At 50.8% G+C, this 14582-nt stretch overlaps 1 protein-coding gene across 3 annotated transcripts in view; it reads left to right on the forward strand.

Moving 5' to 3' along the window:
- Positions 1-14582, forward strand: part of ANKHD1 (ankyrin repeat and KH domain containing 1) — a 1478908-nt gene that overhangs the window by 1427767 nt on the left and 36559 nt on the right. For all 3 annotated transcript variants that reach the window (XM_086931463.1, XM_086931465.1, XM_086931464.1), the window contains one exon: positions 7604-7768. In XM_086931463.1, coding sequence (XP_086787589.1) covers positions 7604-7768 — 165 coding nt within the window. The remainder of the gene's footprint in view (positions 1-7603; positions 7769-14582) is intronic.

The following is a 14582-nucleotide window of genomic DNA, read 5'->3' on the forward strand; positions in this document are numbered from 1 at the left end:
TCCTGTGGCTTATGTACCTTCTCAAGGATTCTCCATTTGAGGTCGCTGAGTGAATGTTTATGTTCATGCCAATGTGTCACTAGTGGAGCCCCACTTTTGTTGTTCTTAATTGCTGACTTGTGTTCTCCGAGTCGAATTCTGAACTCGCAACTCGTCTCACCTACATACCCAGCCGGGCACGGACACAATATCAAGTAGATCACATTGGCCGATCTACAGTTCGTCAATTCTCTCATAGTTAACTTTCTCTTACCCCATATCAGGACATCTGACACTATAGCAGAGCCACAGGCATGGCAATTACCACACCTGTGGGTGCCAAGGATAGGATTTTCTCCCGTGATAGATTTCTGGAGCGGTAAAATAGTGTTGTTAAATTTAGAATGAACCAAATGGTTCCGAAGATTCATATTCCTTCGGAATGCAAAGACCGGTTTGGGCAGAACAGTTCCTGAGGATCCAGAGTTTAATATATGCCACTGGGAGCAGATAACCTGGCGCAACTGATTATTGACATCAGAATGGCGAGTAACGCAAACAAGTTTGGGGGCATTAGTCTCCTTCCTATTTTCCAAAAGGGCATCTCTACTATAATATTTTGCCCTCTTGTATGACTCTTTAAGTAGCCTAGGGGGGTAGCCTCGTCTTAACAACTTGTTCCTTAGTTCTTCTGCGTGAATCTCAAAAGTATACATACTGGTACAGTTACATCTCAGCCTCAGAAATTGGCTGAACGGTATGCCATCCTTCTGACTGCGAGGGTGAAAGCTCTGGTATTGTAAAAGCGTATTGCGTGCAGTAGGTTTAACATAGATTGAAACTTCAATCACTCCATTTACAGCTTGGATCCAAATGTCCAAAAATTCAATGCGACTTCTGCTGGAATTTGTGCTAAATTTAAGATGGGGGTCACATAAGTTGAGCCATAGAGTGAATTCCTCAAGCTGCTCTTCCGGTCCCCTCCAAATAAAGAAAATATCGTCAATAAAACGATGCCAATGAAAGATGTTTTTAAAAAAAAAAGGGGCAATCTCGTTGAAAATAAACCTATTCTCAAATTCCCCTATGTAAATGTTAGCCACATTCGGGCACAAGCTGCGCCCATGCTTACGCCCTGGACTTGTTTGAAAATAGATTTGTTGAACTCAAAATAATTTTCTTGTAGGACTGTCCCCAGACATTCCAGGATGAAAATATTATCCAAGGATTGATTCTAATGCGCCCCTTTGGGGGATCGTAGTATACAATGCCTCTATGTCCATAGAGACAAGGATATCTGACTGGTAATTAAATGGGAGTCCCTCAATGATGCTCATTAGATGCCTTTTTGGCCACTCTGTCTTGCATGACTTCCTGGTCTAAACTTGTCCATAGTACCTCCAGGGATGGTAGTTCTTGGGTATCTATTCAAAGGTTAGGGATCTGCTGCTAGATGTCTCAATCAGATGGACAAGTCATGTGATCTAGCCGCCGATTCCTTACCGACTCACCTATCCTCCCCGCACTGCTGACCGGTTTCTAGCATCAGGGCCCTAGTTGCTCAGAAACACACCAGTGTCAGTGCATTTAATGGCTACTTGCTACTGGCGTGGAAAGTTGTGAACGATAAATGACGTCCGCACGCCGAGGTGCTGCCTGTATGTGACGCATACATCACAATGGTGTGGCCGACTAAGTCATGCGGAGCCACCTACCAGCATGCAGGGGTTTTGCTCAAAGAAAAATCTTCCGGATCCAGTGTGACGCCTTGGTAATTCAAAGGTAAGGAATCTGCGGATAGATCATTTCTCTACCGGATCAAACTTGTCTGATAAGACGAGGGAGAGTAGTCATTTAAGGCTTGGGTCTGCGGTTGAGCCTGGGCCTTAGCCACCTCCATGGCTCCCAGAGTTTCTGGCAACAGGAGCGACCCATGCCTAATTTTGCAAATTTTGAGACCATGCACCTTGTATTTGGGTCACCTGTTCCTACAGAGAGGGCTCTGCTGTTTAGGGAGCGGCCCCTACTGACTCCATGTCGTCAGGTTCACCCCCGGGACCAATCCGGGCCCCTTGGATGGATCTGGACTGACGCCGGTCATACCACCTCGACCATCCCCTATGCCGGTCCCAATTTTGACGGCGCGTCTCAATTCTCATCTCCGACACACATCCGTAGGGACACTGCCCAACTCTGGCACCGAATGAATTCTTGCCCTGCAGACCAGAGCCTTCGCCCTATTCCTATGGGCTGAACACCTTCCCAAGCACTGGCATGGTCTTCCCTCCTACCATGGCTGCGGAGGAGGGAAACACTGGCATGGTCTTCCCTCCTATCATGGCTACGGAGGAGGGAGCTTCCTTTGCTATTGTAGTGAGAAGGGAAGCCCAGGTCCTGGACCTTAGCCTGCCCTCAGTGGAAGTCAAGATTAATGTCTTAACAGGTGTGCTTTAGCTGGGAGTGACCCGCTGAGAACTGCTTCTCCCATTTAATGAAGCCCTTATAGATTTACTGCTTGGGACCAGGCTCCTGTGAACAGGATAATTTACCACCGTCATCTTCCTGCCACCGGGGATCCCAATTTTCTCATTCAAAACCCTACCCCAGGGAGCTTGGAGATGCAACCTACACTGGTGCATTACATGCCACCCCACTCGATTAGGGAATCCAGGAGGCTGCACACCTTGGGCAAGAAAATGTTTTTTCCACCAGCCTAGCACTGCAGTCTGTGAACACTGCATTTCTTTTTTAACCGTTACACCCATGCACTGGTGGATTCGGTAGCACAGGTGCTGCCCATGGTTACGGAGGAGGCCCGGGCCATACTCTCCCAGTCTATGGAAGACTGTGGTGAACATCCCCATCTGATCACGAGCTTGACTGCATCTCTCCGGACTCACCAGGCAGATTGGTTTCTTAGTTGGTGGCCTTACAACGCCATCCCTGGCAGAGAACGACTGGCTTTTCAGTGATATCCAAGCTCGCTTATCGACATGCCCTTTGATCTCTGCTGTCACTTCGGAGACAAGACGGAGTCGGTGCTGGAGTACTTCAAGGATAGCAGAGCTATGTTCAGGTCCTTGGGCCTTTCCATGGACCCCGCCAACTCCAGGTTGCCTTAAAAAACCCATAGAAAGAGAACTTGTGTTCGAAGGGAAGGTCATCACAAATGCTAATTGCTTCTGCGCACTAGACACAGAAGATACCACTTCCCGATGTCTCGACACACGCATTCTCCTATGGTTCCTTGATCTCTTGGCATTTCAGGGTTTAGACTGGGGTGGAGCAGCACCTCCCGGTGGTCTTCCATTTATCAAGGAACAAATCTTTGGCCATCAGGTTGACTAGATGTTGCAAACATGTAAAAAGACACCCAGACAGTCTGTGGGCATTCTACAGTATACCTTCTGCCACCCCAAAGCCACCACCCCCACAACCCAAAATTTCTTTTCAGCTGCATTATTTCAACGGCAGACTCAAGACTATCTCCACCCAGTCAGGTACAAGGTTAACCAGCACCAACAGCAGTCCTTTAAGGGCTCCCAAACAGGCAGAGTTACACCAGAGACGAATACAGAGGCAACAACTGGAGGAAAGGTAGAGGTGGCTCCAATAGGTTGCTTCTACCTCCAAACGACGACTTGCTATTGGGTGTGAGAAGTTGGCCTGGTATATGATGTTCACTATTCTAGTGAACACCTTGCACCAGTCCAAACAACCCTTATGGTGATGGTTGTAAAGTCAACCTTATAGACCAGCTATCCTAGAGGTAGCGTGGACAGAACAGTCTTAGGCTAAAAGACTCTTGAGGGCCTTTAAAGCCAGCTGTTTTACCATATGTAACTCCTTGAATACCAAATGAAAGGACACCACACAGGATATATATAAAATAAACATGTATTTATTTACTAACACACTCCTCTGAACTCTTTATGAGGTCAGAGGCAAAAGCACATAACAAGTTACTCTCAGAAATACTTTAAATAGCACAATTTACAGTTGGGCCCTAGGGGCGCAAAAAACCATATACGAAGTAAGTGGTATAAGAACCACGACTTGGGGAATCGCTGGGGTTACACTATATGACCCTTAGGGTAGGAGTAGGAGGCCCACAGGCGGCACCTGCAGTGTCGTACACTCACGCGAGAGTCAATAGAAAGTCAATGGGTACTCAAAGGTAAGTAAATGGAGATTTAGGATACTTCCGGTCTATCTAGGAAGATACAACTAACAAAACTAGACACTAGGATAGTCAATCCCTACAGGAGCACCAAAGTACTCGCGTTACCTCAACCACGGGCTGCGGGTGCATATGTGTCAAAGTGTGTCAGGTTTTCTCGTATTCCTATGGAGCTTTGGAAGAAGATGCTGCAGGCGACCAGGAGGAAGATATCCGGGTGGATCCAAAGGTGGATCGGAGTTGAAGAAGACCTGAAAGCAGAGGGGACAGAGTCTAGGTCATTAGCCAGTGACCGGGTGGAACCAGGAAGGAACCAGACGTCGTCGAGGAGCAATCAGGTGCTGTTGTAAAGCTTGTCTTTGCAGCCACGCGGACCAGGAGGCGTCGAGGACGACCAGGTGCTGGAGAGGAGCTGTCCCACGAAGGTTTTCGCAGATGGAGGGGTCGACTTCGAGATCGGAGCCAACAAGCCTAAGCAAAGGCAACTCACGCAGGATACACAAAAGGCTTCTGGTGCAGACCAGGAGGGTCTGAGGTACTTCACCGTTTCAGGGAAGCAAGGGCCAGTCTGGAGCAACCAGACCAGCGATGGATTTTCAAAAGGATCGTCGCCACAGGGCTACTAGCCAATTGGCCAGCAACTGGACAACGCGTCGAGCAGAACACAAGCAGAAGGGCCCGACGCAGATCTCGTGGAGTGTGGAGGGCTGGTCTTCGGTGCCGGTGGAGCTCGGTGTCGGAGTGTCTCAATCCCCAGTGCACAGCTTCGAGGGTGCCTCAGGAACTGCGCTGTTAGCAAGTTGCAGGCTTTCCAAGATGTCCAGTCCCACGGGTCTCAACGCCTTCCACGGTGCTCAACTGTGCTGGAGTCGTGCAGTGGGGTCAGAGAGGTCTGGGAGTCGGGGTCTTTTCAGGCTCTGTGCTCGGGTTCCTGCGGGAACAGGGACAAAGCAAGCCGTCAAGTTGCTGGATGGTGCCTGGTTGCCCAGGGTGGTCACTCCTTGGCCACAAGGGAGATTCTTCAGTCTTCAGCTCAGGTGAATGTTGAAGGGTCAAGAGTTTCGTTTCAAGTCGATTCCAGGATTAATCTAAAGTCTCCTGGGTCAGCTCCTACCTTTATACAACTAAAGGGGGCTGGTTTACTCACTAGGTCCCTCCTATGGGTGGGACCAGGAAGGGGGGTTGTTACACCCCCTTTCCTTTGTCCAGTTTCACGCTAGAGCTGGGGCTGGAGTGCCCCAGCAACCTGTTTGAACTGGGGTATGCATGGAGCACCTAGTGTGCTAAAGGCAGTGTCTGTTTCTATTCAGCCCTCCCTGTCCAATACACAAACTCCTGTCTGGGATGGTGCTCGCACCTCTCCAGGCAGGAAACCTATTGTCCAAACCTCCGTGACTGGAAGGACTCCCAGCAGCAGGAGGTCAGACTTGTGTCTGTGACAGCAGCATCCATTTTGTGATGCTGGGGCTCTGGTTAACTTTAACCAGGTACAGTAGTTTCAACATGTCTTCTCCCTCTAGGAGGGTGGAATGCTACCCCCGTCGCCAGAATTGGCGAGGGGGTAGTAATCCAAAGCGTATGACACCTTACACGACATGTTTGGATAAAGCCAAACCAAAGTTAGCATTAACCGCGAGGGTTATAATGCACTTAATAGTATATGGTATGGCAATATCATAGAACAGCTATAAGGACATGGTTCAGAAAGCTGCAGACCGGCTCAGCTCATGCTAGAGCACCATCTCCCACATAACCAAACACTCTGCCTCCAGGATTGTTAAGGCCTGCCATAGGAGTGACTTGTAGGTTACTATAAGTCTATATAAGGTTAGATATAGGAATACTATATCTAAGCAAGGGGTGATTACACCACCTTGCCCCAGCTGAGTGATCAGCCAGTTGTGTCAATTTGGATGGCCAGCCAGGGGTGGCAAAAGATATGCTGCAGCCCCTGGTATACCTTGGATGCACCTATGCCCTGGGTACCTATAGTACACTCTACAGGGGCTCATCCAATTGGAGATGTACCTAAGGTACATGGAATCCATTTTACAGATACTGATTAGCAGGATCCCAGGCCAACTAAGTCGAAAACCAGCTAAACACTTGGCAAAAAATCTGGGGTAACCATAGTCCGGTATCCACCTTCCTACATTGGGCCTCCCCAAACCCCCTGATCACATGACGTCTGTCAGGGGAGACCAATGCATTTTTCCCACGTTGGGCGGAAGTCACTTCTGATCAGGGCAGGCTCACAGTGGTAGGACACGGTTTTACAGCCTTGAGTTCCACGCCACACCCCTCAACATCCTGTCACAGCGCCACATCCTCAGCGAAGACCACCTCCAGCAAGACTCCTTGTAAAGGGTGCTTCAGAGCTGTTATCTCCATGTCGAGGCAAAGGGTTCTACTCCATGCACTTTCTAATTAAAAAAGAAAAGGGGGTTGAGGTGGGACTGTTCCCTTAGCCCAATCCATGACTGCTCTGCAGGACGTCATCCCAGTGCTCTGACAAGACTTCATGCTGAAGCTGGACCTAAAAGAAACGCCAGTCATGTCTTTTCTTATTTGGATAACTGTCTGAGACCGTGCAGCACCAAACACTCACTTAGACTGTGTCCATTAAGTGCATCTAGATTTGCTCGCTAAAACAAATAGAGTACTCCCTCGAACGCCCCCACCTCCTCCCCACAACCCCCCAGGCAAACTAAACATGCACAAAAGGAATCCAGCATGGTTTTCCTGGGAAACATTCCACTAGCCAAATCTGCAAAGCTACCACCTCCCATATTAACTAAATATTACTGTTTGGATATTCTATTCTGTAAAATGTACCAGGAACTGTCACCGGCATGCCATTCAGCACATTCTATGTCCCAGCTTCCTTACATCCTGAATAGGCAAAGCTGCATAGCGGCACTTGGTGTAACTGGAGAGATGATGGGGAAATATTTCCAGATCTTGTGTGGTACCTGGAGGATATTACTTTGTTGAGGAATCTGCAGGAAGATATAGTATCAATCAGAAATATCATTACTAAAGGTAAGTAGCTTTTCTTTCTCATCACTGTGTGATGTCTTTAGATAGAATTGCATGGGGATTACTCATTAGCTTTGCCCAAGACCGCAAATGCATTTCTGTGCCAGTCTAATGGCATTGTTCATAGTATTTGCTTGCAGTGATTATTTAGAACGGTGATGACCAAACCTCATAGACTGGTCACAGAAAATTTTCAGAAACTGGCACGGTGCTCCCAAAAACCTTGCTGTGTAAACATATAAAATACATTTTTTATGTGAAGAATGTATTGCAAATTTCGGAGGAATTCCATATGATAAAGATTAATGTGTTGTGATATGTTAAGGATGCCACCAACTTATATATTTAAGAGCATCTAGATTGGACACCAGTTGTTATATTCTTTCTTGTTCTATTTATTTTCAGGGTCTACCAATTTCCATGTATGCTGGCACTGTGATACCTTCAAATTCTTTATTGACTGATGGTCAAGGTGGCCCATTGTTTAACGGGCTGCATGCTGCAGACCCTGCTTGGAGTCCTGTCATAAAAGTTGTTCCTAATGTGGCAGAATGTACTGATGCACAGCAGGTGACATAGGATTATGTAACCTTTTCTTCAAGCTTCCTTTCTTCCTAAGACATGCGTTTTTCCACAGACATGAATTTGTTGAATTGAACTTGCAGCCTGCAATTGTATTAGAATAAAGCATGTTTTCAGTAGATATTTGTTGTTTGCTGGCTTGCGTTTAATACTATATTATTTTTGTTGTGGCTACGTATCCCTTTTTTTGGCTCTGTGGTTGCATATAGCATTTAGATAGTCAGATAAGTAACCTACATTTTTTCTGGGCATTGAGAAATACAAATCATCATAGCAGAAATGTGTATCCTTGGCCTGGAGCTAGGTCAGACTTTCATTTTAAAAAACAGCAAATTATTCTCACGTAGATGATTAATTGTATGTAGAAGTATTTGAGTATTCTGAAAACCTGGTATGGCTCCAGATGTTATGGACCATCATTGGTTAAAACTGTGATGTGTAATAGAAATTGAATTATATATGCAAATAGTAACTATTTTGCAAACAATAGACTCCCACACCACTCATGAAACCTGACCAACAACCTTATTTCCGTTTTTAAGTTCTTTGCCTTCTTTTTGCTGTCAAAACTTTTTTTTTTGGGGGGGGGGGGTCTTCGTGTTCTAATCTTTTTGTCCTGACTTGCCAGACTTATTGTATTTAACTGTGACTCTGGGAAATCCACACTCTACAAACATACTTTCAATGGTGGGAGACTCCAACAATTGATCTCTTCGCCACCGTACAAAAAGCATAATGTCCAAACTACTTATCCAGACACCCCCAATCCAAGGGCAATAGGCTATGGATGAACTGGTCAAGGATATTTGCCTGTGATTTTCTGCCTCTCCCACTTATCCCATATGTGGTCAGGAAATTCAAACATCATTAACAATGATACTCATAGCTCCAACATGAGCACGACAACCATGGTACCCAACCCTGTTGAGCTCTCCCTAGTACATCACAAGAAGCTTCCCATCATTCCATAACTTCTCACACACACTGGGGGCAGAGTCAGACACCGCAATGTACAGCAACTCAATCTTGCAATCTGACTCCTGGGGTCATAGAATTTGGATATCTACAGTTACATTAAGAATGTATGAACATTCTCGAAGAAGCCAGAAAACCAACAAGAACTTTTTATGCAGCAAAATAGAAACGTTTGTATACTATTGTGCAGCATACAGCATAAACCCAAAACACCTATTATGTGAAATTATTACATCTACTGAGGTCACATTTAGCAAACACATCTATAAAACTGCATTTAGCAGCAATTGCTGCATACCTGCAAAATAGGAAACATCAATCTTTTTCGTATTCCAGTCATAAAGAAGTTTATGGAAGGACTTAAGAGTTATTCCACCACGTACACCCTCGTACCATTATGGAACCTTAACATTGTTCTAACAAGATTAATGTCCGCACCAATTTAACCTATGCATAAAAGCGAAATACAATTTCTAACATGGTAAAGCGTTCCTTATTGCAATGACATTGCTACGCAGAGTTAGCAAAATACATGCACTCACTGTAGAAGAGCCTTACTTCCAAGTGTTCCAGGACAATTTTAGACTATGCATAAACCAAGTTTATGCCAAAAGTTGTATCACCTTTCACTTAAATCCAACATTAGACACCAGTTTTCTTTCCTAACCCAGAAACTGTTGCAGAGAGAGTATTCCATACATCTGAAACAAACATGTAGTGATAGATTCCTTACCTTAGAATTACCCCCAGGCATCAAACTGGATCCGGAAAGTTTTTGTCAGCAGTACCCCTGCGTGTCAGAAGGTGGCGTTGTGCGGCTCAGTGTCAGTCGTTGGCATCGTGTTCGCCAAGATGACGTTGCGCCAGCTACTTAGACGCCGCCCTCGTGTGCTGACGTCAGTTAATTCTTTTTCCGCACCAGCAAGTGCAGCTCCAGAGAGAGCGGTACCCCCAGTCACTATTTGACTGAGTTTTTTTGAGGCTTTAGGTCTCTATTTTTCGAGTCGATCTACTCCTGGTGCAGTAGGGATGCCCGGCTTCAAGTCCTGCGGGGGCTGCCACCGCATGACACCTGTGACGGACCCGCACCGCGTGCGTATTTACTGCCTGGGGCGCGATCACGACCCCAAGATGTGCTCAGACTGCCGGGCCATGTCGCCGAAGACTTTTCGGGGAGCGGTCCCGAAAGCTGCTTGAAGTCCGGCAATCGGCTCCGCGCCGCTCAAGGTCCCGGTCCCGTGGGAGTTCGAGGGACCGGTCGTGGATCCGCCACCATCGTTCATCGGGATCGAAGTCTTCTCACTCTGGGTCAGGTAAGACGAAGCATTCCAAGAAGTCGAAGCGCCATCGCTCTCAGACTTCCACTCGCCAGTGACACAGCGGACGGTGCGGGTGGTGCCTCCCCCGCGGCTCCGGCAGAGCCAACGCAGTCGCCCCCGGCCTAGCCGTCCTTCCCAGGTCTGTTAAAGACTCCGAACCAGCTGCAGGAATTTCTGTCGGCCATGGCTCGCCTCTTTTGGCCGTCGAGTCCCGCTAGTGTGCCTTAGGGCCCTTGGGCCTGACGGATGTGTCCTAGCTCTTTACTGCCAGCGGCTCCAGCTTCGCTGACGGTTCCTGCCCTGCTGCCGCAGGACCCCTATGGATCCGGGCTTGGATCCCGGTCGGCGCTGATTGACCTTGTGACACCACCGACGTGGATCCCACCAGCACCACCTCAGACGTCACCCGGGCCACCGGACGACGTCACCCCCCGGTTTCAGCACGGTGTGGAAAAGGCGCCAGACCGGCATCGCTCGATGCTGATTCTGACGCCGATGGGGGATTTTTATCCCTGTGTCCCTCCTCCTTATTTTCGGCCTGTCCATCAGCCTTTGGAGGAAGGGGAGGACTGGGAGGAATCTGAGGACCCTCTCACAGCACAATGTGAGTTTGACCCGGACTGGGCAGAGGAATTTCGGGACGCCAGTGGTCTTGATACCTCTCCTGACCTTGGCATGCTGACTCCTCCTACTGTGGCTACGGAGGAGGGTTCAAGTTATGCAGTGGTGTTGCATAGCGCGGCCAAGGCCCTCCACCTCGAGCTCCCTACAGTAGCCGTCAGGACTAACCTCCTGACAGAAGTGCTTCAGCCGGCAGATACCTCTGCGGAGCCACTGCTGCCTTTTAATGATGCACTTTCGGACCTTCTTTTGTGCACCTGGTCCTGGCCCAACACAGGGGCTCCTGTGGATAGGATTGTGGCCCGACGCCATCGCCCGGCTCCGGGTGCTCCCCTTTTCCTTTCCCAACACCCCAGCCCAGAGAGCTTGGTTTTCCAAGCCTCTGCGTCCCCAAGCGCATTCCCTACCGCACCTCCGGACAGGGAATCCAAGAAACTGGAGCTTTTGGGTAAGAAGATTTTTTTCTTCCGCCAGTTTAGGTCTGTAAACACTGCATGCCTCTTGGGCCGTTATTCCCACTCTGTGGGATACGGTGGGGCGCATGCTGCCTTAATTTCTGGAGGATGCCTGGGCAGTGCTCTCTCAAGCTATTGCTGAAAGGAGGGATGCAACCAAGTTCACCATTGGTTGTGGCCTTGACACCGCGGACTCGCTGGGCAGGGCGAATTCCACGACTGTGGCGCTCCATCGCCATGCCTGGCTGAGGACGACTGGTTTTTCTGGGGATGTCCAGAACACGCTGATGGCATTCTCCCTTTCGGCAGCAAAGCAGATAGTGCATGGAAGCACTTTAAGGACTTGCGGGATACGCGCCCTCCTCTGCCTTCTGCTTTTCGCTCTGTTTGTGGCCACGGAATGGGCGCCCGATACGTTCGCTTCAGAGCCACAGGCCTGTGCAGCAACAGCCTCAACACGGCCGAGGACGTGGGACCCGCAGGGTCAAGGGGCCAGCGGGCAGTCAGTCCACCTCCACCACCTCTGCCTCCAAACCTTCCTAGTCCAGTTTTTCAGGCCCATCAAACACCAGTAGGCGGCAGGATTTGCCATCACCTTCCCCCACTGGCGCATCGTCATTTCGGACAGGTGGGTTTTAAAAATATTCCGATGGGGCTACTCCCTCCCCTTCGAGACTACCCCTCCAGCCATGCGGAAGTTGCGGCCCTCTTGGCCAAGGGGGCCATCTAGCGCGTTCCTGTGCCAGATGTAGGACTGAAAGAAACAAGTTAGTGTTAGATTCCTTACCTTACCTTAGAATATCCCCAGGCGTCAGACTGGATCCGGAAAGTTTTGCATAGCAGTACCCCTCCGCGTCTGTAGGCATCGTCTGCGACTCTGTGTCCGTCGTCGGCATCGTGATCGCCGGGATGACGTCGTCGGAGTACTTAGACGCCGCCCTTGCACTCTGACGTCTGTTTTTCTTTTTTCCGCGTCAGCAAGCTCTGATCAGGGAAGAGCAGTACTCCAAGTCAATTTTTGATGAAACTTTTTGATCTCTTTTGGATCCTTCTCGAGTTGATTCCACGACTCGCGGTGCCGATAGGGATGCCCGGGTTTAAACCTTGCGACGATTGTCACCTCTTGATGTCGTTGACCGACCCCCACCGTCGGTGCCTTTACTGTCTCGGGGCCGACCACGATGACAGGTAGTGCCCTGACTGCCAGGCCTTTACCTCGAAGGCTAGGCGGGAGCAGCCCCGTAAGCTTCTCGAGCTCTGGCAGTCGGCCCCGTGCCTCTAGAGGTCCCGGAGGAGGTCGTGGGACCGGTCTCGGGGCCACAGCCATCGCCTCTCGACGAGTCAACACCATTCTTCTGGCTCCAAGTCCTCAGGTAAGTCGAGGCACAAGAAGTTGAAGCAGCGGCGTCGCTCTTCCGACTTCCCCTGACTCCCCCTGACGCTCGCGCGATGTGGTTCGGGCGACACCGCCCACGCGGCTCCACCGGAGACGCAAGCGCCACGTCCAGCTCCACACTCGCCGGTCCCTGGGCTGCACGCGACGCCAGAGGAGATTAGTGCCTGCCTCACGGCCATGAGGTCGCGCTTCCCTCTGCCGCAACCCCTCTGAGGCGCCTTCGGATCCCGCCGGTCCGTCTGGGAGTCCAAGCGGGCCGGCTGCTCCGGCACCGGCGCCATCGGGGGGCTTCGGCGCCGTCGACGACTCCAGTCCCGACGCCACAAGGCTCCTCAGGATCCAGGCCTGGATCCGTGACGACGCTGGTCGACCTTACGACCCCTCCGCTGGTGCCGTCACCAAGGGTGTCGCCCCCGACGCCGTCCGTGGACGACATCGTCCCTGGTCCCAGCCCCGGTCCGGCGCCGTCTTCGACGCCGATCGTGAGCCCTTCACCGACGACTTGGCTCCATTTATTCCTGACTATCTGGAGATGGATGATGAGGGGGACTGGGAGGGGTATGATGACCCACTGGCACTGCAATGCCAGTTGAACCAGGACTGAGCAGACGAGCTGGGGGAGGCCAGTTGTCTAGACACTTTGCCTGGCACTGGATTTGTCTCCCATCGTACCGTGGCTATGGAGGAGGTGGCTGCTTACAGCATGGTGTTTACTAGTGTAGCCAAGACCTTGGCTCTTGAGCTCCCGGTCGCGGCCGTGAGGACTAACCTCCTCACTGAGGTGCTCAAGCCGCAGCAAGCTCCTCGGAGCCTCTCCTGCCGTTTAAGGACGCCCTCACTGACGTTCTGGTGGGCACCTGGTCCAAGCCCTCCACAGGCCTCCCTGTAGATCGGAACGTGGCCAGACGCCACCACCCGGCTCCGGGCGACCCCAGCTTCCTGCCCGTTCACCCCACAGCCGAGAGCCTGGTGAGCCAGGCCTCTACCTCCCAGACCGCTACCTCCCAGACCGCATTCCCGACTGCTCCTCCGGATCGGGAATCCAAAAGGAAACTGTTCTCCTCACTGAGTTTGGGGTTGCGGTCTGTCAACACGGCCTGCCTTTTGGGCCGTTACACCCACTCTCTGTGGGATACGGTTGCGGAAGTGCTGCCGCAGTGCCCGGTGGAGGTCCAGGCAAAGCTTACCCAAGCCCTAGCAGAGGGACTGGATGCAGCACGCTATTCCATTCGGTGTGGACTTGATACTACGGACTAGCTGAGTAGGGCGATTTGCGGTGGCGGTTCGGCGCCACGCCTGGCTGAGGTCTCAACTTTTCGGGGGATGTCCAAGCCACCCTTATGTACATGCCCGGGCAGGACAGTGCGCTGGAGCGTTTCAAGGACTCCAGAGCTATGGCCAAGTACTTGGGCCTCGGCCAACGCCAGCAAACGTCCGCCTTTCGTGGCCAAGGAAGGTGCTCTCCTACAGGTCCAGCTAGCCACAGGTCGTAGAACAGACGTCAACGCAGACATGGTAACCTCCGTGGTGGTGCCGGGGGACACTGGCAAGGTCAGTCCACACCCGCCCCCACAGCATCTGCCTTAAAATTCTGAGTTTTCAGGCCCATTCGTCGCCAGTGGGGTGCAGGGTTTGCAATCACCTCCTCCACTGGCGCTCCATCACATCGGACAGGTGGGTGCTGCAAATCGTATGAAGGGGCTACTCCCTCCCCTTCAAGGCGACCCCTCCAGCCATGCCACCGCAGTGCCCCTGCTTGTCGGCGATCACTTGCGACTTCTGCTGGAGGAAGTTACGGCCCTCTTGGCTAATGGTGCCCTCGAGCACGTTCCTGGGCCAGAAGTAGGACGTGGTTGCTATTCCCACTACTTTCTGGTACCCAAGAAGGGCAAAGGAGGCCTACGCCCTATCTTGGACCTACGGAGCGTCAACGGCTTCCTACGGAAGGAGAAGTTCAAGATTCTGACTTTGGCTCAGGTCCTAGCTGCCCTGGACCCAGAAGACTGGATGGTAGCGTTGGACTTGCAGGATGCGTA

The sequence above is a fragment of the Lissotriton vulgaris genome, chromosome 7 (genome assembly GCF_964263255.1).
Source record: "Lissotriton vulgaris chromosome 7, aLisVul1.2, whole genome shotgun sequence".
Taxonomy (NCBI): domain Eukaryota; kingdom Metazoa; phylum Chordata; class Amphibia; order Caudata; family Salamandridae; genus Lissotriton; species Lissotriton vulgaris.